Genomic DNA, 24,264 nt, shown 5'->3' on the forward strand with positions numbered 1-24,264 from the left:
ATACTCATCCAGATGCCTTTTAAATGTTGTAATCATACCAGACTCTACCACTTCCTCTGGCAGCTTGTTCCATATACACACCACCCTCTGCATGAAAAAGTTGATTAGATTCCCTACAGTGTGGAAACAGACCCTTCGGCCCAATAAGTCCACACTGCCCCTTGGAGCATCCCACCCAAACCCACCCCCCCAAAACCCACACATCCCTGAACACTACGGGCAATTTAGCACGGCCAATCCACCTAACCTGCACATCTTTGGACTGTGGGAGGAAACTGGAGCACCTGGAGGAAACCCACGCAGACACGGGGAGAATGTGCAAACTCCGCACAGACTGTTGCCCAAGGCTGGAATTGAACCCAGGTCCCTGGTGCTGTGAGGCTGCAGTGCTAACCACTGAGCCACCGTGCCGCCCCCAAGTTGCCCTGTAAACCCCTTTTAAACTTGTCTCCCTGAGCTTAAATCTAACCCATATCCCTCCAAACCTTTCCCTATTCATATGCCCATCCAAATGCCTCTTAAATGTTGTAACTGTACCAGCCTCCACCTCTTCATCAGGAAGCTCATTCCACAGATGACCCAGCCTCTGTGTAAAACGTTTGCCTCATGTCTTTTGAAATCTTTCGCCTCTCACTTTAAAAATATGCCCCCTAGTCATGAAATCCCCCATCTTAGGGCTTACAATCAACTCTACCTATACCTCTCATTATTTTACAGACTTTTATGGGCTCAACCGCCAACCTCCTATGCTCAAGTAGGAAAAGTCCCAGCCTATCCAGCCTTTCGTTATCACTCAACACACCTGGCAACATCCTGGTAAATCTCTTCTGAACCCTCTCCAGCTTAATAATATCCTCCCTATAACTGAGTAACCAGAACTGGACACAGTATTTTAGAAAAGGCCTCACCAATGTCCTTTATAACTCAACATAATGCCCCAACTCCTATACTCAAAAGACTGAGCAATAAAGACAAGTGTGTTGAACACCTTTTTAGCCATCCTGTCTATATCTGACCCAAACGTTAAAGAATTATATACCTGAACCCCTAGGTCCCTCTGTTCTACAACACTACCCAAGGCCCTATCAATAATTGTATAAGCCCTACCCTTGTTTATTTTACCAAAATGCAATACCTCACATTTATCCAGATTGAACTCCATCTGCCATTTTCAGCCCATTGACCCATTTGATCAAGATCCCTCTGTAATCTTAGAAAAACATTCTTCACTGTCTAATATGCTACCAATTTTGGTTTAATCGGCAAACTTACTAACCACACCTTCTATATTCTCATCCAAACCATTTATATAAATGACAAACAAAAGAGGACCCAGAACTGATTCCTGTGGAACACCACTGGTCACAGGCCTCCAGTCTGAAAAACAACCCTTCACCGTCACTGTATCTCCTGCTGTTAAGTCAGTTATGTATCCAATCATAGATGGTAAGAGCTGTCAATGTTGGAGTCAGAGATAACACGGTGTGGAGCTGGAGGAGCACAGCAGTCCAGGCAGCATTAGAGGAGCAGGAAAGTTGACATTTCCTGTCGTGAAACGTCAACTTTCCTGCTCCTCTGATGCTGCCTGGCCTGCTGTGTTCATCCAGCTCCACACTGTGTTATATATGTATCCAATTGATGAGCTCACCCTGAATCCCATGTGACCTAACTTTACTAATTTATCTACCTGTAGAACCTTGTCAAAGGCTTTACTAAAATCCAAGTGAAAGTCTACTGCTCTTCCATTGTCAGTGTTTTTTGGTAACTTCCTGAAAAAACTCATTCAAGTTTATGAGACATGGTTTTCCTTGCATAAAACCATGCTGACTATCCCTAATTTTTTTGCCCCTCTAAATATCTATAAATTGTATCTTTTATAATCATCTCCAACAATTTGCCCTATGCACTCTAGTTTTGGATTCCCCTATCCTGGGGAAAAGACCATGGCTATTCCGGCTATTCCATGCCTCTCGTGGTTTTATAAACCTCTATAAGGTCGCCCCTCAGCCTCTGTCACTGGAGGGGAATAGCCCCAATCTATTCAGCCTCTCCCTGTAGCTCAAACCCTTCAACCCTAGCATCATCCTTGTAAATCTTTTCTAAACCCTTTCAAGTTTCACAAAACCATCCTATAGCGGGGAGTCCAGAACTGCACACAGTATTCCAATAGTGGCTTTAGGAATTGTTTATTGAAAACTTTTTTTAGCAAGGGATTATAAATATTTTGAGTAGAGCCCATGATGAGATGCTGTTGTTGCACGATCTGTGCTTTGATAGTCTAAATGAACTTCTCTTGATTATGGAACTCATTCCCAAAAACACTTGACATTGAGTAAAACATGATCTGTCCTCAACACGGGTTGAGTTTATAAAATATTTAACTCCTAAGCAGGAAGCAAACACTTATTCAAATTAAACAATTTTAGTAGGTATGGCACAGTGGCTCAGTGGTTAGCACTGCTGCCCCACCGCTCCAGGTATCTTGGTTCGATTCCAGCCTCGGGCGACTGTCTGTGTGGAGTTTGCACATTCTCCCTGTGTCTGCGTGGGTTTCCTCCGGGTGCTCCTGTTTCCTCCCACAGTCCAAAGATGTGCAGATTAGGTGGATTGGCCATGCTAAATTGCCCATAGTATCTTGGGATGTGTAGATTAAGTGGATTATCCATGGGAAATGTAGGTTTACAGGTATAAGGACGTGGGTCTGGGTGGGAAGCTCATTGGAGGGATGGTGTAGACTCAATGGGTCGAATGGCCTGCTTCCACATTGTAGGAGTTCTATGAAGTAATATTACTTACTGAATGGCAGAATAGATTTAAATGGCCAAACTGCCGTATTTCTTCACTTTGTGATTATTTCTGTTGGAACACCACCTTGTTAAACCGCAGTCACAGCCGGACAGTTATCTGGTTCTTGTTGATGGAGTAACCCTCAGCTTTTGTTCACTCCCTTCCTTACCTATTGATTCTACTTCTTAGTCTCTGTTTATATACTTTATTCCCTAGTTCCTAACTGTATCTTCTGTCAAACAGAAATTGATGATCTGACCATCCTTCAAGGCCAAGGTGTCAAATGAGTTATCATTTTTTTTAACTTTAAGCACAGCTTGGTGATTCTTTCTACACTAACAACATGCATGGGAACCACTGAAGAACATCATAAGCCTAGGGAAGACCCCAGTGATGAAGGGCACCCTCTGTCTTTTAGAAGATGGTGAGCAGAGAAAGTTGGCTCCCTTTAGATTGAGACACATTTTCAAACTTCGGGGTGTGAGCTCTGTGTTTTGACATTTCAGTTTTCCATCTGCTGCTGTATTTTTGCTGCAACCGCGCAGTTATCTGTCGTATATTGGCATTTCGATAGTAGAAACTCTGTGCAATGTTTTCCAGCCATTTGGAGTGGTGATGAAGGTGGGGGAAATGGGTTTGGTTGGGCTAAAGGAGGTGAGTGTGTTACTGGAAGAGTGTTAGTATTTTGCAGGGGTGAGGGAACTCCTGGCTGGCGAGAGCACTTTTTGGGACACTGTGTGAAAGAGTAGAGGTAATTTCTCAGCCTCTTGCCCAGAGGTCTTTGGAGCTGCCAGCTTTTCAAAACATCTTGGCTGGACACCAAATCACCGAGATGCTTTTCGAAGTTATTTCGGTGCCGCAGTCTGATCTGAACCATGTTCCACATCTTCCAGTTGTGGAGACTGTGTTGTGCTGAGTGGTCTTTTGTAGAGAGAGTGCATGGGGGTGTCTTGAGGCTTTTGTGTAACTATGGAGTTTCTGTGAAAGATTTTCAGGTGATGATTCAGTTCCTTTTACATTCACATGAGCAGCAAAGTGAGAATGAAGAGAATGGAGCTGGGGACAACTTCATGCACTCAATGGACCCTCAGCTGGAGAGGCAGGTGGAAACCATCCGAAACCTGGTGGACTCCTACATGGGAATTGTGAACAAGACCATCCGGGACCTCATGCCCAAGACTATCATGCATCTCATGATCATTAATGTAAGTACAGAACTTGGCTTCCTCTTTCTGACTGTGTTCTGTTGGAGCACAGCCAACCCTCTTATTGGCTGCCCTTCACTGAGGTGGGACTTTCTGACTCAATTGGAAGCCAGTCCCAACTCCAATCCACTTGCAGTCCATCAATTGGCCGTTAGATGGGTGAGCTTGCCAATTGGATACATAACTGGCTTAATGGCAGGAGACAGAGAGTAATGGTGGAGGGTTGTTTTTGGGACTGGAGGCCTGTGATGAGCGGTCAGTGTTTCACACTGTGACTGGCAACAACGTCCCCAAGCTCCCTCCCCACTCTGGGATAAATACGATCAGCCTTGGGTCACAGCTGGTACTAGGTCATTCTGTTCAGAAGTTGAGCCAGCAGCAGGAAGGGCTGGTCTTTGCCCCCACTGTGAGAAAGTCCATTTTTCTTTTAGAGATGTGGAGAGGTGCCGTCTTTCATTTCTTCCTACTCAGTGGGATGGATCCTGTACGATGCTTGTTCAGGCTTTATTGATTTCAACAGGAGCGGCTGCTTTGGTCTGAGGTGGGGGTGGGGAGTGTGACCCGGTGTTCACATGGGATGCCCTGGTCTGAGGCCTGGACCCAATCCTTAAAGGGATCAAGCCCCGTTTTGTATTCCAGATGGGTGCCCCTTGCATTATTTATAGAAGGGATTAAAGCACAGTTCCGGACTAATGGCAATCCTTTTCTCTTTGCCCCTCCACCACAGACGAAAGACTTCATCCAGTCCGAGCTGCTGGCCCAACTGTACTCGTGCGCAGACCAGAACATTCTGATGGAGGAGTCTCCGGAGCAAGCCCAGCGCCGTGACGAAATGCTGAGGATGTACCACGCCCTGAAAGAGGCCTTAAATATCATTGGTGACATCAACACCACAACCACCAGCACCCCTCTACCGCCTCCTGTGGATGACTCCTGGCTGGGTGTCAGGGATATCCCATCTGGGCGAAGGTTTGTGGACTGGAGTTCCCACACATTCTATACATGTGGGCAGCACAGTGGCTCAGCGGTTAGCCCTGCTGCCTCACAGTGCCGGGTTCGATTCCACTCTCAGGTGACTGTCTGTGTACATTCTCCCTGTGTCCATGTGGGCTTCCTCCAGGTGCTCCGGTTGCTCTCCACAGTCCAAAGATACGCACGTTAGGGTGGATTGGCCTTGCTAAATTGCCTGTGATGTGCAGGCTAAGTGGGTTAGCCATGGGGTATGCAGGTTTATGGGGATGGAGCAGGGGTGTGTGGGTGAGATGCTCTTTGGAGGGTTGGTGCAGACTTGATGGGTTGAATGGTGGAAAGAGGGATTTGACGTCAACTTGCCTGTGTCGTGACCTGCTGTCAAGTTATTGTCTGTCACTGTAACATGCCTGTGCATTGGGAAATGGAGGCCATGCACAGGGCTGGTTTTATACCCTATCTGAATCCACTTTCCATTGAAATCCTGCTCATGTGAATGTAAGGAGGCTATTCAGCCTGCTTCCCCTCAGATTCATTTTCTCATGGACACCCCTGTCCCTGAAAGGTCAAAACACTGTCAATTTTAGTTTTCAACATATAAATCCTCTGGGGCAGACAATTTCAAAAATGCACACACACACGCACATATGCGCGCGCACACGCACACACACACACACATTTCCTCACCTATCCGCTCCCACTTCCCACTGACCAATCTCCACTATCCCCTACCTGCATCCACCTATGGCCATCCCATCTACCTTCCCCCAGCCCCCACCCCCTTCCCTCTATTTATTTTCCAGCTCCCTTCCCCCTCCTCAGTGCTGATGAAGTGTCCCGACCCAAAGCGCCGACCCTGATGCTGCCTGGCCTGCTGTGTTTCTCCAGCTCCACACTGACTCTGACTCCAGCATTGGCAGTTCTTGCCATCACCATGAAGAAATCTCCTTCTCAATATCTCCCCTCACCTGATGTGTGGTGACCCTCGGTAAACCACCACTAGTTGTCTCTCCGTCACTCTCTCTAATGAGTGGCGGAATGGGATTATAGCAACTTCACCTCATTGTCAAAAAGAATAACACCATTTGTCACTCCGTTACCCAGATCTTTAACCCGTGCATACCACTTTGCAGCCTCTTTGTATCCTCCTCATGGCTTACATTGCCGTCTAGCTTTGTATTATCAGCAAGCTAGAATCCATTCAGCTTTCCTTCTTCATCTAAGACATTATTATAGATTGTAAATAGCTGAGGCCCTAGAACTGATGTCTGTGACCTTTCATTAGTTAGAATCTGCCAACCAATCCCATTTGCGTGCTAATATATTATCTTCACATTTACATGCTGTTGTCTTCTCACACAGCATCTGTCTGCTCAGTGACTTCTGTTAACTCTGTCTCCCAATGTGAAATTCTTAATCTAGTGTTCAAAAGGCTTTGTTCTTCTCTATGTTGAGGAAGTGATGGCCTCGTGGTATTATTGATGGGCTGTTAATCCAGTAAACCCAAGGAGTGTTCTGGTGACCTGGGTTCAAATCCTGACAAGGGGGAGTTTGTATTTAATTAAAAATCTAATGTTGACCATTGTTAATTGTTTGGGTTGGGGGCAGGTGGTGGAAACATTTGGCCCTTGTCTATGTGTGATTCCTATCTGTTTTCTGGGCAATGCATGCTGACTTTATACAAAAATCTCGGCAACTCTCTCTGGCTGATAAGTCATTCTGACTTGTGTATGCTTCTCCTAACCATTAGATCTCTAGCCTTGCCTACTAAAGAGTAATCCCACATTTACTGCAGCTAACCCATCAAGCCTGTACACTGTAGGACAAATTAGCCTGGCCTGCACATCTTTGGACTGTGGGAGGAAACTGGAGCACCCAGAAGAAACCCACGCAAACACAGGGAGAATGTGAAAACTCCACAGAGAGGGTGGAATCGAACCTGGGACCCTGGCACTGTGAGGCAGCAGAGCTATCCATGCATAAAGCATTCGATGCTGGGACTGTTGCCAATCACAAGAAAAGAAATGGACTTATAAGGGGCATGTGTAGCTCTGCAATTTAACTTGGAAGGCCTTCATCTGTACTATGATCTCCTGTAGTCCTTTGTTGATTGGCTGTGATTCATAAAGTCTCATAGAATTCCTTTGTTTATTTTTCGCTCCTAGATCTCCAACCTCAAGTCCTACACCCCAGAGGAGAGCTCCAGCAGTTCCTCCAGTCAGACCTCTGTCCCGTGGCCCTGCACCAGGACCTCCCCCGCCCGCCGGCCCCCCTCCTCAAGGACCCCCGGGTAGCGCCCCACCAATTCCCTCTCGCCCCGGTGCCTCTCCAGATCCTTTTGGGGCTCCACCTCAAGTTCCCTCCAGGCCCAACCGGGCTCCTCCTGGTGTTCCCAGGTAAGTCACCTTCGGATCGGGAATGAGTTACATTCCAAGGGAAGAGAGGGGGAAGTTGTGGTGATCAGAAAGGCCAGTTTGGACAAAGACATCAGTCATGTGAATCCTCCTCTGTAATCAGTGGCCAACACTTTTTCTTTCAAAAATATACTTTATTCATAAAAATATCTTTGTTTATGCAGTCACTAAAGCAGTTTGGTTCTGTGCAGTAGCATATGAAGAAACAAACAAACATTGGAGTTTGACTCTATCCAACAAACAAATCTAAGGCATTTCTTACTTGTACAAGATTATATTTGCATTTATTTGAGGCATCAGGAGGTCCGGATAACTGAACGGACCTCCATTTAACTTTAGCAGAGAAACCTTAGACAGTGGTCTCTCTCCTCAGTGGCCGGCATACTTAGATGACACAAGAGTGAGTGGCAATCAGCACAGCTCTCGTGCATCCTACTCAAGCCAAGTTCCGCTTTATGTCCTTGTAATTTAGTCTTTGTTAGCTACTGCTAGTCAACAGTAGTTCAAAAGCTCAATATTATTCAGAGTGGGCTAGTGAACTTTGTCTCTTCAGTCTTTTAGGAATTCAGACCCTCTTAGAGTTATCAAGGAAATTCTTCCAGTTGGCCAGTGCACAGTCACTGACCTCATTCTTTTATCAATTGAAGAAGTGTGTCATGGCATTTTATAGAAGTTGGGAAGGAAAAGGTGCCAGTAAAAGTGATTTGCCAGAATGTGGACAAGTCACCTGGATCAGATGGACGCCACCCCAGAGTTCTAAAGGAGATAGCTGAAGAGATAGTGGAAGCGTTAGTGATGATCTTTCAGGAATCACTAGAGTCTGGGAGGGTCCTAGAAGACTGGAAAATTTCTAACGTGACGCCGTTGTTTAAAATTACAGGCCAATTAGCCTAACCTCGGTCGTGGGTAAGATTTTGGAATCCATTGTAAAGGATGAGATTTCTGAATTCTTAGTGTATAGTAAAATATGGCAAAGTCAGCGTGGTTTCATCAAGGGGAGTTCATGCCTGACAAATCTGTTAGAATTCTTTGAGGAAGTAACGAGCAGGGTAGACCAAGGAGAGCCAATGGATGTTATCTACCTGGACTTCAAGAAGGCCTTTGAGAAGGTGCCACACAGGAGGCTGCTGAGTATGATAAGGGCCCAGTGTTAGAGGCAGAAGATTGGATCTCTGGCAGAAAGCAAAGAGTTGGGATAAAGGATGGTAGCCGGTGATAAGTGGTGTTCCATGGGGCTCAGTGTTGGGACCCAACTTTTCACTTTGTACATTTACGATCTAGCTGAAAGAACTGTGGGCATTCTGGCCACATTTGCAAATTGTACAAAGATAGGTGGAGGGACAGGTAGTATTGAGGAGGTGGGGAGGCTGCAGAAGGGTTTGGACAGGTTAGGAGAGTGGGCAAAGAAGTGGCAGATGGATTACAATGTTGGAAAGTGTGAGGACATGCACTTTTGTAAGAAGAATAAGGGCATGAACTATTTTCTAAATGGGGAGAAAATTCAGAAGTCTGAAGTGCAAAGAGACTTGTAAGTTCTAGTCCGTGATTCTCTCAAGGTCAACTTGCAGTTTGAGTCAGTAGTCAGGAGGGCAAAGGCAATGTTGGCATTTATTTTAAGAGAACTTGAATATAAAAGCAGGGATGTATTTCTGAGGCTTTAGAAGGCTCTGGCCAGGCCACGTTTAGAGTATTGTATGCAGTTTTGGGCCCCATGTCTCAGGAAGGATGTACTGGCCCTGGAGTCGGTTCATGGGAGGTTCACGAGAACGGTCCCAGGAATGGAAGGCTTAACATTTGAGGAATGTTTGAGGGCCCTGGGACTCATTGGAATTTAGAAGGATGAGGGGGGATCTATCAGAAACTTTCAGAATATTGAATAGCCTGGATAGAGAGGATGTTGAAAAGATACTTCCATTGGTAGGAGAGGCTAGGACCCAAGGGTCCAGCCTTATAGTAAAGCTAAGACCTTTTAGAATGAAGATAAGGAGAAATTTCTTCAGCCAGAGAGTGGTCAATCTATGGAATTCAGTGCCACAGAAGGCTGCGGAGGCCAGGTCAATGAGTACATTGAAGACTGAGATAGGTAGGTTCTTGATTGTCAAGGGGATCAAGGGTCAGGGGGAGAAAGCAAGAGAATGGGGTTGAGGAATTTATCAGCCATAATTGAATGGCGGAGCAGACTCGATGGGCCAAATGGCCTAATTTCTGCTCCTATGGTCTTATAGAGAGGAACAGGCAAACACAAGGTAGGTACAGTTTAGGGTGAGTGCTCATTCCAAGGTACTGAGCTCTTGCAGAAAGGCAAGGCGGTTTCCCCCCATCTCTTAATACCTGCCCTACCCCAATCCCATCCAATTATCATTATAGCATCAAATTGTATCACTTGAGTCTGGACTACTTTGACCCCATTTTTCCAAGCAGGTATTGTACAGGATCAGGTGGAATATTGAATTTACATCTGGCCAATATTGCTTTACATTGAATTCAAAGGAAGTTCGATGAGGTAGGATGTGGAACAGCCCTGTTCCCATCAGTCACATTATCAACCTCTTCTGGCAGTGCTAATCTCCTTGAATGTTCCCTCCCAAGGTGAAGGTCTTCCTGCCATTAGGAAGTTCAAAGCTGTCCACCAGCTTGAAGCTGAAATCTGTTTAAGTATCCCACAGCTGTAGTTTATTTAGAGTAAAGTTCCAGATATGTCTGCTCAGGCCTATTGTGTGTTTAAAAAGCTAACGACAAGATTTTGACCAAACTGGTGATTAAAGGGCTGCTGTGAGTGACTGAGAGATCAGTGAAAAGATGACAGAAATTCTACCAAGTAGCTACGAGCTGTCAAGGAGGGAGGCAAAGAGGTGACATTGAGTGGATTAGCATCGACTCGCCATGGGTGAGGACCTCAATATTTCAATGTTTGGCTCCAGTCGATTGGATGGAATAGCGATTCTATTACGAGGCTGATTTGCATCACGTCCCAGTTGTTTGTTCCTGTTTTCAGTGTCTGGTTTCCTGGCCAATATTTAGCCCTCGACTAAGATTATCTAATTGTGGTGTATCTACTGTGGTGTTTGCGGGAGCTTGCTGTGTATAAATGGATTGCGATATTTTCTGACGTTGCAATAGCAGTTACATTTCAAAATTACAAGTTGGTGGTAAAGTCACATTGAGGCATCCTAGATAGGTGAAAGGTGCTATATAAATGCAACTCTTTTGTGTCTCTCTCTCATTTCTCACGTTGCTGGATGTCTCACTAAACTTATAACATAAAACATTTATGATGTGTTTCCATCACAGTCAGAGGAACAGGGATTTACAAATGAGTGAAAATATTGTTCCTTTGTTTTTAGATGCTGACACAGCCAACCTGTGTATGTTCACTATTTTTATTCCTAAATTTTGGGGTAACAGTAGAACAGTGGTATTGTCACTGGAGTAGTCACCCAGGGGTCCATGTTAATACTCTGGGCCTTGGCAGCCAGTAGAATTTCAGTCCAGTTCATTGAATTTGGAAACGAAAGCTTGTCACAGAAATGTTGACCATAAAGGTGTTGACTGTCTAATTCACTCATGTCTATTACCCCTCACTGCAGCATTTGCTGGAAGTCAAGCCCCCTTAATCTCTGAGCTGCCGCAAAATATAAAGATTTTTATCGAAACTCCCTGATTTGCCTGTTTATTTTTTAGTAGACCCAGGTTGACAGAAAGCATTGTCCAGCTGTCTGTACCTATGAAGAACTGCTATTCATTACATAAAATAACTATGCAGAGGCTGGTACCCTGTCCCCAAGTCATCCTTTTTTGATATATGCACAGTACACTGGCTGTGGTGAGCTATCTCAGAGTTAGTCCCTGAAATCAGGAGACTGTCTGAATCCCGATACCCACTAACCTCATCCTGCACCCCCCACCCCCACGACCTGTCCGTCCTCCCTGAACTGATCTTTCCCCCCCCCCCCCCGCCCCAACTCCCCACCTACATTCACCTTCACTGGCTCCAACCCCACCTCTTTGACCTGTCTGTCTCTTCTCACCTTATCTTCTCCTTTATCCATCTTCTATCCGCCTCCCCCTGTCTCCCTATTTATTTCAGAATCCCCTTCCCCTCCCCCATTTCTGAAGAAGGGTCCTGACCTGAAACGTCAAGCTTTCCTGCTCCTCTGATGCTGCTTGGCCTGCTATCTCAGATTCTCCAGCCTAGGCAGTTCCTACTACACTCTCTGAATCCCCTTCCTTTTTATTTAATTTATTTTCTTTGTTTTTCCTTTTTTATTCGGTCCCCCGAAGTGAGGGAATTCTGAATCCCTTGTTTCTGTTGCTTAGCCAGGGATCCCTGACTGGCCCAGGTTAACAGCCCCACTCAAGGATCTCAGTCAATAAGATCCACCTGGTTCCAATCACTGCAAATAAACAGATTCTATCTACAGGTAAATAACTGAACTTTCAACATTATAACTCTACAACTTAAACTCTAAACTCCTCGTGAACACTTTCTACAGATGCACACGCAGGCAGAGACTTGCATTAGTGTGTCGGGTGGAGGGAAAGCGTGGGAAGGGAGTTCACCTGTTCTTTCCACAGGGCTTGCTGAGATGATTGGTTTCTTCGCTAGCACTTGCTGCTCCTCGTCCTCTCATCTCCACATACTTTTCACTTTCTTGTAAGAGGCATAGAGCAGCTGGTTCAGAAATTATAAAGTCTCTGACTTGGCTAAAAGCAAGCTTACAGAAACTGGTAAGGGAAAATAATCTGGCATCCTTCAGGCTTTAGGTTTTTTTTTTTAAACTGTAGGTAGATGCACAACATACCACCACTCCTTTCGGTGGTCCAAAGGCTTCTGGCTATATTATTCATATCCACAAGCTGATTGGCTGCCCAGGAGCCAATCACATTGTTGTTGGCAGGCAGATGGCCTTTGTCATTAACAACTCCATAGGCCAACCAGCTACTTATTGCTGTTCGAATCTCACCTTGTACACACCCCATGATGCCACATCTTTAAGCGCCTTCCCAATTGGCTGGACAAAGCAGCAGCGTAAACACCACTTACAATAAGTTTCAGTAACTTGCTTTTTAAAGTTTAGCAATCACTTCTGCCAAGATTTTTTTAAACAAAAATAGTTCCCCTATTTCAAGCTGCAATCAAATTTGCAGAAAAATAAAAATAGATACAGCCTTTGTGTGTCTGTTAAGAACAGAAATCTTACTTCTTCACCCAGTCTGACCTACATGTGACTCCAGACCCACACAGCAACGTAGTTGACCCTGAAATGGCCTAGCAAGCCACTCAGTTCAAAGGCAGTTAAGGATGGACTGGCTAGTAAATGCAGGCCTTGCTAGTGACACTCACGTCTCCATAAGACCGTAAGACATAGGAGTGGAAGTAAGGCCATTCGGCCCATCGAGCCCACTCTGCCATTTAACCATGGTTAATGGGCATTTCAACCCCACTTCCCTGCACTCTTGCCGTAGCCCTTAATTCCCTGCGAGATCAAGAATTTATCAATCTCTGCCTCAAAGACATTTAATGTCCTGGCCTCCACTGCGCTCCGTGGCAATGAATTCCACAGGCCCACCACTCTCTGGCTGAAGAAATGTCTCCTCATTTCCATTTTAAATTTACCCCCTCTAATTCTAAGGCTGTGCCCACGGGTCCTAGTCTCCCTGCCTAATGGAAACAACTTCCAAGCATCTACCCCTTCTAAGCCATGCATTACCTTGTAAGTTTCTATTAAATCTCCCCACAACCTTCTAAACTCTAATGAATACAATTCCAGGATCCTCAGCTGTTCATCGTACGTTAAACCTACCATTCCAGGGATCATGAAAGATTAACACTGGAAGATCAGAGGAAATAGGAACAGGAGGAGACCATTTGGCCCTTCAAGGCTGCTCCACCATTCCATCGGATCGTGGCTGATCTGACATTCATCATGTACTTCCCTGCAGCTTCCCTGCCACCTATGAATGCCTCGGCTGATCAAGAATCTAACTCAGTCTTAATGTACACAAGGCCTGTGTCCCCACAGCTCTCTGGGGCAAGTCCAAAGAGTCCCAACCTTCAAAGAGAAGAAATTCCCCCTCATCTCAGTCATAAATTGACACGTCTTAATTCTGAAACTGAGCCCTCTGGTCCTAGAGAAAGAGACATTTAAGCATGTGCCATCTGTTTCGCTCCACATTTCATTGGGAATCTTCTTTTTCCAACGATATGTTGTTGTTGAAATGTTCTGAGACAACATGGCTCCCGTTATCGAAGCATTGCCTCTCCCCTACCTTGATCAGTAGGAGAGGGCAAAGATTCTGATCTCAGGCCAGGAGGGGCGGCGATTGTGTTTCCAAAGACCAGCTACCACAGAGCTATAGAATTATAATTATATAATTATAATTGTAACAGTTAGGATTTATAGAATCATAGAGCAAGCAAACAGATACTTCAGACCAACCCATTCACTCCAACCAGGGTTCCAAACCAAGCCAGTCTCATTTGCCTGTGTTTGGCTCATATCCCTCTAAACCTCTTCTATCCATGTACCTGTCCAAATACCTTTTAAATGCTGTAATTGTACCAGCCTCTACCACTTCCTCTGGCAGCTCATTCCATGTGCGCACCACCCTCTGTGTGGAAAAAGTTGCCCCTTCAGGTCCCTTTTGAATCTTTCCCCTCTCACCTTAAAGCTGTGTCCTCTAGTTTTGACTCCCCTACCTTGGGGAACATCATGACCCTGGAACATTCTGAGCTGCCACCAACAAACTCAGCAATAGATTGCTTGCTAATTGATTAAGTAGGAGGTAACTCTGAAGTAAGATAAGAATAGCATCACATAATCTTACCAAACCATTGGGCTGCTCTCTCATTGGTGAGAGACACGACTCGTGGTGGTTTAAGCTGAAGGTCACGCCAACTCAGGAGAGAATTCTGAAATTCTAAATTTAAAGCCCTGTCCTAAAATCTTGTCGGATTATTCTGTCCATCTATTTAAAACAAGACTTCCGCTAATGTATCACCAAACGTGAAATCCCAGGGTGGCATTCCAGTGAAATACACCTTTGAAGTGTAACAGTTATTGTGATATAAGAATGACACACAGCACGTCAGTTTGTGCTTTCAGATGGTCTTTTCAATTGTGGGTGGCATGGGGGCTCAGTGGTTAGTACTGCTCCCTGACAGTGCCAGGCACCCAGGTTTGATTCCAGCCTCGAGTGACTGTCTGTCTGGAGTTTGCACATCCTCCCTCTGTTGCATAGGTTTCCTTCGTCAGTGCAAAGGTGTGCAGGTTAGGGTGGATTGGCCATGCTAAATTACCTGTAACATGCAGGCCAGGTAGGGTAGCCACAGGAAATGCATGGATAGGGTTGGTTCTGGGTGAAGCGTACTTTCCTGTCTCATCACTTTGTTTGTCTCCCTCTGGTTGTGACCTATTTTCCTTTCTTTCTGTTTTCCTGTCACATTCTCTGTTCCTCTCTTGTTCCAATCTAGAATGTGAGGTTATAGCTTTAGGATGTGGGGGTATGAGATTTAAAACCGAGCTGAAGATGAATCAGGAACAAAAACAGAAGTTGAAGGGTCTAGGCCCGAAACGTCAGCTTTTGTGCTCCTGAGATGCTGCTTGGCCTGCTATGTTCATCCAGCTCCACACTTTGTTGTGTTGCTGGAAAAGCCCAGCGGGCCTGGCCGCATTGGAGAAGCATCACTGGACCTGAAACGTTAAATCTGATTTTTTTTTTCTCCACAGATACTGCCAGACCTCCTGAGCTTTTCCAGCAACTTGTGTTTTTTTTTCTCCTGATTTACAGCATCTGCAGTTCTTTCGGTTTTTAATGAGGATGAATTACTTCCCTCAAAGGGTCATAAATCTGTGGAACTCACTAGCCCAGGGTGCCACAGATGTTGGGACATTGACCAGCTTCAGTAAGGAGATAGATGGGTTTTTAATTAGCAATGGGTTAAAGTGTTATAGGGAGTGGGCAGGAAAGTGGAGTAGAGGCTGAAATGAGATCAGCCATGATTGTATTAATTGCAAAAGCAGGCTTGAGTACTGAACTTGCCAATTCCTGTTCCTGGTTCTTAATGCTTTTAATCTCTCTCTTTCCAGTCTAATTGTGTGTTTCACACAAGTTGTGTTTCTTTTTTCCCATCTATGTGTGTATATATATATGTGTGTGTGTGCGCACACATCTGTCACCCCAGTTGTCTTGTCTAACTATCTGGATCTGTGTAGCTGTGCCTACTATCTAGCTGTCTGTACTTTTGACTGTCTAGCTGTTTTTTCCCTTTTCCTGTGCCTTTTTATGAGATGTTGCCTTTTTCTGCAGTCTGTGTGTCTCATTGCCGGCAAGTGTGCCTCCAATCCTTTTTCAAGCCCTTTCCTATAAAGTTGAGCATCCGATGGGTGTGTGGAATCTGAAGGCATGAAGGTTTTTATAACCTACCTGGGGTAGAAGTGCCTCTGGTGAACTGGGTGTGCGCGTGGCCGAGTCTGGTCTGTGCAACCCCATTCACCGTGGAACCACAGAGAAACAGTAAAACCATTCACAAGCCCGAGAGGAACCGACTCACATTCCTGACCACCAGTTGAAGTCTCTCCTTTATTTCCTCTTCGAAGGTTTTCTCTGGAGGCTGGGTATAATATTGGTGAGTGCGTTAGTGATGTGACTCTCTGGGGATCAGATTAATGAAAGAGTAAGTTTGGCAACTCGCATTTATGTAGTACCCTTTAATGCAGCAAAATAAAAAGGATTGGGCACTTCACAAGAGCACTCTTCCCCCTAGAAATGTGATCCCAAACCACCCAAGGGGAAATTTAGAAAAGTAACTAAATACTTGGTTAGAGAGGAATGTTTTAAGGAATGTCTTAAAGGTAGAGAGAGGATCAAGGAGAAATGATTAGGAAGGGAATGATGGCACATGTAGCTGGAGGGAATGACTGCCCCAATGCCAGAGTGATGGAAATCAGGAATGTACAAGGAGTATGAAATGAACATTATTATTGTAAGACTATTAATACCGAGACCCAGGTTCAAATCTCAACCAGACGGATTGTGGAATTTGAACTCATTAAAAATCTGGAATTAGGAGTGTCATGATGACGATTCCTGATTGCAATGAGAACATGAAATAAAAACCAAAAGAACTACAGATGCTGTAAGTCAGGAATAAAAACAGAGGTTGCTGGAAAAGCTCAGCAGGTCTGGCAGCATCTGTGACCGTTCCTCAGAACTGGACCCGAAATGTGAACTCTGTTTTCTCCTTCACCGGACCTGCTGAGCTTTTCCAGCAACTTTGTTTTTGTGTGTGCAATGGGAGCACTTACTGGTTCACCAATACCCTTGAGGGAAGGAATCTGCCATCCTTACCTGGTCTGGCCTATGTGTGACTCCAGACCCACAGCAATGTGTTTGACTCTTAACTGCCCCCTGGGTGATGAGGGATGGGCAATAAATGTGGCCTGGCCGGCAATGCCCACATTCTATCAATGAATCAAGAAAAAAATATAAAACAATGGTCTTGGAGGTGGCAAGCCTTGTATCCACCCGTGTCTAAGGCCAGCGATAATTTTGTGGAAATTAAGTAAGATAAAGGTAAAGTTACTGTTGTCCCACTGTCCCATTAGAGAGAGATAACACTGGTGGTTTAAACTGAGGCTCACCATGCCTCAGGAGAGCAGTAACCTCAGCCAGTTTAGAAATTGAACCCAAACTGTAAGCATCGCACCCTATCAGACACCAGCCGTCCAGCCAACTGGGCTAACCAAACCCCACAAGTGCCGGTACGAGTCATGATTTCAACACAGCCCACATGAGGGGGTAAAGGAAGAGAGTACAACTGTGAGATATGGAGTGATGGTGCCTCAGTGGTGGAGTGAGATGTGGAGTGACGGTGCCTCAGTGACTGAGTGAGATGTGGAGTGAAGGTGCCTCAGTGACTGAGTGAGATGTGGAGTGACGGTGCCTCAGTGACTGAGTGAGATATGGAGTGATGGTGCCTCAGTGGCGGAGTGAGATATGGAGTGAAGGTGCCTCAGTGGTGGAGTGAGATATGGAGTGAAGGTGCCTCAGTGGTGGAGTGAGATATGGAGTGATGGTGCCTCAGTGGCGGAGTGAGATATGGAGTGATGGTGCCTCAGTGGCGGAGTGAGATATGGAGTGAAGGTGCCTCAGTGGTGGAGTGAGATATGGAGTGATGGTGCCTCAGTGGCGGAGTGAGATATGGAGTGATGGTGCCTCATTGGCGGAGTGAGATATGGAGTGAAGGTGCCTCAGTGGCGGAGTGAGATATGGAGTGAAGGTGCCTCAGTGGCGGAGTGAGATATGGAGTGAAGGTGCCTCAGTGGCGGAGTGAGATATGGAGTGAAGGTGCCTCAGTGGCGGAGTGAGATATGGAGTGAAGGTGCCTCAGTGACTGAGTGAGATATGGAGTGATGGTGCCTCAGTGGCTGAGTGAGATGTGGAGTGAAGGTGCCTCAGTGGCGGAGTGAGATATGGAGTGAAGGTGCCTCAGTGACTGAGTGAGATATGGAGTGATGGTGCCTCAGTGGCGGAGTGAGATGTGGAGTGAAGGTGCCTCAGTGGCGGAGTGAGATATGGAGTGAAGGTGCCTCAGTGGCGGAGTGAGATATGGAGTGAAGGTGCCTCAGTGGCGGAGTGAGATATGGAGTGAAGGTGCCTCAGTGGCGGAGTGAGATATGGAGTGAAGGTGCCTCAGTGACTGAGTGAGATATGGAGTGATGGTGCCTCAGTGGCTGAGTGAGATGTGGAGTGACATCACTTTGTGACTGAGTGAGATATGGAGTGAAGATCTCAGTGGCTGAGTGAGATATGGAGTGAAGGTGCCTCAGTGGCTGAGTGAGATATGGAGTGAAGGTGCCTCAGTGGCTGAGTGAGATATGGAGTGATGGTGCCTCAGTGGCGGAGTGAGATATGGAGTGATGGTGCCTCAGTGGCGGAGTGAGATATGGAGTGATGGTGCCTCATTGGCGGAGTGAGATATGGAGTGATGGTGCCTCAGTGGCTGAGTGAGATCTGGAGTGAAGGTGCCTCAGTGGCTGAGTGAGATGTGGAGTGAAGGTCTCTTTGTGACTGAGTGAGATGTGGAGTGAAGATCTCAGTGACTGAGTGAGATGTGGAGTGAAGGTGCCTCAGTGACTGAGTGAGATGTGGAGTGAAGGTGCCTCAGTGACTGAGTGAGATGTGGAGTGAAGGTGCCTCAGTGACTGAGTGAGATATGGAGTGATGGTGCCTCAGTGGCTGAGTGAGATGTGGAGTGACATCACTTTGTGACTGAGTGAGATATGGAGTGAAGATCTCAGTGGCTGAGTGAGATATGGAGTGAAGGTGCCTCAGTGGCTGAGTGAGATATGGAGTGAAGGTGCCTCAGTGGCTGAGTGAGATATGGAGTGATGGTGCCTCAGTGGCGGAGTGAGATATGGAGTGAAGGTGCCTCAGTGGCTGAGTGAGATATGGAGTGAAGGTGCCTCAGTGGCTGAGTGAGATATGGAGTGAAGGTGCCTCAGTGACTGAGTGAGATATGGAGTGAAGGTGCCTCAGTGGCGGAGTGAGATATGGAGTGAAGGTGCCTCAGTGACTGAGTGAGATATGGAGTGAAGGTGCCTCAGTGGCGGAGTGAGATATGGAGTGAAGGTGCCTCAGTGGCGGAGTGAGATATGGAGTGAAGGTGCCTCAGTGACTGAGTGAGATATGGAGTGATGGTGCCTCAGTGGCTGAGTGAGATGTGGAGTGACATCACTTTGTGACTGAGTGAGATATGGAGTGAAGATCTCAGTGGCTGAGTGAGATATGGAGTGAAGGTGCCTCAGTGGCTGAGTGAGATATGGAGTGAAGGTGCCTCAGTGGCTGAGTGAGATATGGAGTGATGGTGCCTCAGTGGCGGAGTGAGATATGGAGTGATGGTGCCTCATTGGCGGAGTGAGATATGGAGTGATGGTGCCTCATTGGCGGAGTGAGATATGGAGTGATGGTGCCTCAGTGGCTGAGTGAGATCTGGAGTGAAGGTGCCTCAGTGGCTGAGTGAGATGTGGAGTGAAGGTCTCTTTGTGACTGAGTGAGATGTGGAGTGAAGATCTCAGTGACTGAGTGAGATGTGGAGTGAAGGTGCCTCAGTGACTGAGTGAGATGTGGAGTGAAGGTGCCTCAGTGACTGAGTGAGATGTGGAGTGAAGGTGCCTCAGTGACTGAGTGAGATGTGGAGTGAAGGTGCCTCAGTGACTGAGTGAGATGTGGAGTGAAGGTGCCTCAGTGACTGAGTGAGATGTGGAGTGAAGGTGCCTCAGTGACTGAGTGAGATGTGGAGTGAAGGTGCCTCAGTGACTGAGTGAGATATGGAGTGAAGGTCTCTTTGTGACTAAGTTTTGTTTTTTGATTGCCAGTGAAAGCTGAGTGCTCTCCTACACTGCCATCTGTTGGCCATTCTCACAGGATCGACCCACCTGTGTTCAAATCCATGTTTTTGCGGAAACGTTGAATCCTGCAGTTTCTTCTTCTTGTGTTAAGGGGTAATATGATGCAGTGCTTGTGTCTGATCAAGAGAAGTTATGACGCACCTCTGGAGCCAGTGGGACTTGAACTCTGGGCCTCAACATCCAGAATGTGTGTTCATAACTTCTCTTAGCAGGGTATGTCCTTAATTTGAAGCTGGGTTAAGCACTCCCTGTAAATTAAACTGAAATGTTGAAGTCGTGGTCACATCACTGGGTTAGTAATCCCTCAGGCTGAAGTTCTTTCAGTGGGCTGAAGGGTCTTCTTTCTTGCTGTAAAAACTCTATGACCTGATGACACTAACCTGAAACTCAAACCCAAGCGATCTTGCTTTGTGAGGACTTGCTATTTGTTTGGTGATGGCAGTGGTCAGTGACTGCAGAACGGCATGAGGTTCCTTAAGGATTCCCAGCATTCCCAACCTTGCACCATCGAATCCATGGAAATCTTTTTCACAATAAAGTGATTTCTTTCCTTCTCCTTTTTTTTTTTGCATCCTCCAACACTGGCACCTCCACATCACGAAATAGGACAGGATGTTTGGAAAGGGTTAGGAAACTAACTTCAAGCACTTTGGGTAGAGGGATGACAATGGGGAAGGAAACCTAAATACAGGACTGAAGGTGTTGTATCTGAATGTACGCAGTATAAGCCATTAGGTAAATGAGCTTGTGGTGCAGATTATGTTTGGCAGGTATAACGGGGTGGAGACGTGGCTCCAAGGGGATCGGGATTGGGAGCTAAATATCCAAGGATGTTGAAAAGACAGGCAGGTAGGCAGAGGAGGAGGTGTTGCCTTATTAGTAAGAAATGGAATTAAATGGATAGCAAAGAACAACGTAGGGTCAGATGACGTAGAATCTGTGTGGGTTGAATTGAGGAATTGCAGGGGTTGAAAAAAAACATAATGGGAGTTATGCACAGGTTTCCGAACAGCAGTCAGGATATGGGACACAAGATACACCAGGAGATAGAAAAGATGTGTAAGAAAGGCAAAGTTACAGTGATCACGGGGGATTTCAATATGCAGGTGGACTGGTAAAGTCAGGTTAGTAGTGGATCGCAAGAAAAGGAATTTGTGGAATATCTACAAAACAAATAAAGAACAAAGAAACTTACAGCACAGAAACAGGCCCTTCGGCCCTCCAAGATCCTCTGTCTAACCTGTCATCTATTTTCTAAGGGTCTGTGTCCATTTGCTCCCTGCCCATCCATGTACCTGTCCAAATATATCTTAAAAGACGCTAACGGGTCTGCGTCTACCACCTCCGCTGGCAACGCGTTCCAGGCACCCACCACCCTCTGTGTAAAGAACTTTCCACGCATATCTCCCTTAAACTTTCCTCCTCTCACTTTGAACTCATGACCCCTAGTAACTGAGTCCCCCACTCTGGGAAAAAGCTTTTTGCTATCCACCCTGTCTATGCCTCTCATGATTTTGTAGACCTACGAGATGGCTTTTTGGAGCAGCTTGTGGTGGAGCCCACAAGGGAACAGGCAATACTGGATTTAGCGCTGTGCAATGAGGCAGATTTGATAAGGGAGCTTAAGGTGAAGGAACCCTGAGGAGACAGTGATCATAAGATGATAGAATTTACTCCACAATTTGAGAGGGAGAAGGTAGAATCAGATGTAGCGGTATTATAGCTTAATAATGGCGACAACGGAGGTATGAGAGTGGAGCTGGGCAGAATTGACTGGAAGAGGAGCCTAGCAGGAAAGACAGTGGATCAGCAATGGCAGGAGTTTCTGGGAGTAATTCAGGAGACATAGCTAAAATTCATCCTGAGGAAACAGAAGCATGATACAGGGATAATGAGGCAACCATTGGCTGACTAGGGAAGTCAGGGACAGCACAAGAGCACAAGAGAAAGCATATAATATGGCGAAGGGCAATAGGAAGCCAAAGGCTTGCGAAACCTACAAAGACCAACAGAGCAAAACTAAAAAAGAAATAAGGAGGGAGAAGATTAAAATATGAGGGTAAGCTAACCAGTAATATAAAAGAAGATTGCAAGAGTTTCTTTTGATAAATGAAGGGCAAACGAGAGGCAGAAGTGGAAATAGGGCTGCTGGAAAATGACACTTGAGAAGTAGTAAAGGGGAACAAAGAAATGGTGGAAGAACTGAGCAAGTACTTTGCATCAGCCTTCATGGTGGAAGACTTGAGTAATATCTCAAAAATTCAAGAGAGTTGGGAGCAGAGGCGAGTCTGGTGGCCAATATCAAGGAGAAGGTGGGAGAAAAACTGAAAGGTCTGAACATGAATAAACCACCAGGACCAGATGGACTACATCCCAGACTTCTTAAGGAGATAGCTGAAGCGGTATGGGGTGTTAGCAGTGATCTTTCAGGAATCCCTGGAGTCGGGGAGGGTCCCAGAGAAGTGGAAAATCACTAATGTAAGCCCCACCCCCGATTAAGAAGCACCAAGGCAAAATATGGGAAATTACAGGCCGATTAGCCTGACGTCAGTCGTTGGTAAGCGGTTTGAGTCCATTGTAAAGGATGGGATTTCTGAATATTTGGAAGTGTATAGTAAAATAGGGCAAAGTCAGCATGGTTTCATCAAGGGGAGGTCATGCCTGACAAATCTGTGCGAATTCTTTGAGGAAGTAACGAGCAGGGTAGACCAAGGAGAGCCAATGGATGTTATCTACCTGACTTCAAGAAGGCCTTTGATAAGGTGCCACACAAGAGGCTGCTGAGTAAGATAAGGGCCCAGGGTGTTAGAGAGAAGGTGCTAGCATGGATAGGAGATTGTATCTCTGGCAGAGAGTGGGGATAAAGGGGTCTTTCTCAGGATGACAGCCAGTGACAAGTGGTGTTCCACAGGGGTCACTGTTGGGACCACAACTTTTCACTTTATACATTAATGATCTAGATGAAGGAACTGAGGGTATTCTGGCTAAGTTTGTAGATGATACACAGATAGGTGGAGGGACAGGTAGTATTGAGGAGGTGGCGAGGCTGCAGAAGGATTTGCACAGGTTAGGAGAGTGGGCAAAGAAGTGGCAGATGGAGTACAATGTTGGAAAGTGTGAGGACATGCACTTTGATAAGGAGAATAGAAGCATGGACTGTTTTCTAAACGGAAGGCAAATTCAGAAATCTGATGTGCAAAGGGACTTGGGAGTCCTTGACCAGGATTCTCTGAAAATTAACTTGCAGGCTGAGTTGGAAGTTAGGAAGGCAAATGTAATGTTAGCATTTGTTTCGAGAGACTTAGCATATAAAAACAGGGATGTACCTCTGAGGCTTTTTAAGGCTCTGGTCAGGCCACATTTGGAGTATTGTGTGCAGTTTTGGGCCCCATATCTCAGGGAGGATGTACTGGCCCTGGAGCGGTCCCAGAAGATGTTCATGAAAATTGTCCCAGGAATGAAAAGCTTAACATATGAGCGTTTGAGCACTCTGGATCTATACTTGATGAAGTTTAGAAGGGTGAGGGGGGATCTAATTGAAACTTAGAGAATACTGAGTGGCCGGGACAGAGTGGATATTGGGAAGATGTTTCCATTGGCAGGAGAAACTAGGGCCCAAGGGCCCAGCCTGAGATGAAAGGGAAGACCCTTCAGAATGGAGAAAAAGAGAAACTTCTTCAGCCAGAGAGTGGGGCATCTATGGAATTAATTGCCACAGAAGGCTGTGGAGGCCAGGTCATTGAGTATATTTAAGACAGAGAAAGATATGTCAAAGGGATCAAAGGTTATGGGGAGAAGGTGGGAGAATAGAGTTGAGAAACTTACCAGCCATGACTGAATGGTGGACCAGACTTGATGGGCCGAATGGCCTAATTTTCACTCCCGTATCTTATGATCTATGTCTTGAGTTTCGGACTCCGGGGAAAACTGGGGATAAGACCTTGAATTTTCACCTTATCCATGCCCCTCATGATTTTATAAACCTCTATAGGCTCACCCCTCAGCCTCTGATGCTCCAGGGAAGATAGCCCCAGCCCATTCAGCCTCTCCCTGTAGCTCAAACCCTCCAACCTTGGCAGCATCTTTGTAAATATTTACTGCACCCTTTCAAGTTTGATGACATCTTTTCTGTAGCGCTGTAAAGTGAAAATGCATACACTGTTGTTTTCACTTTGGTGTTTCTTGTGAATTGTCCTGATGAGTGCAAGATGAATGGCTTTGTAAAATGGTTTCTTAGTTCTGCAATGCTCATGTAGTTTTACATAATAGCTACTTCACATCACATCCCATCACCCGTGCAACTCTCACTGTGTGGCACTCGGTGTACATGAGACACAATATTAACAATTAAGGTTACTTGTGCGATATATCGAGTGCATCAAAACCCCTAAATAAGCAGGGACCATTTCACACTTACTCAGCTCGACTTCTTTCATCTCACAGTATTCAAACATCTTCGGAACTCCCTGTCACCAC

General features: G+C 45.9%; 1 protein-coding gene across 8 annotated transcripts in view; it reads left to right on the forward strand.

The window, feature by feature from the left end:
• Positions 1 to 24,264, forward strand: part of LOC125465332 (dynamin-1) — a 284,914-nt gene that overhangs the window by 240,680 nt on the left and 19,970 nt on the right. For all 8 annotated transcript variants that reach the window (XM_059638372.1, XM_059638371.1, XM_059638370.1 and 5 more), the window contains 3 exons: positions 3,819 to 3,992; positions 4,720 to 4,961; positions 7,127 to 7,357. In XM_059638372.1, coding sequence (XP_059494355.1) covers positions 3,819 to 3,992; positions 4,720 to 4,961; positions 7,127 to 7,357 — 647 coding nt within the window. The remainder of the gene's footprint in view (positions 1 to 3,818; positions 3,993 to 4,719; positions 4,962 to 7,126; positions 7,358 to 24,264) is intronic.

This window comes from Stegostoma tigrinum, chromosome 29, assembly GCF_030684315.1.
Source record: "Stegostoma tigrinum isolate sSteTig4 chromosome 29, sSteTig4.hap1, whole genome shotgun sequence".
Taxonomy (NCBI): domain Eukaryota; kingdom Metazoa; phylum Chordata; class Chondrichthyes; order Orectolobiformes; family Stegostomatidae; genus Stegostoma; species Stegostoma tigrinum.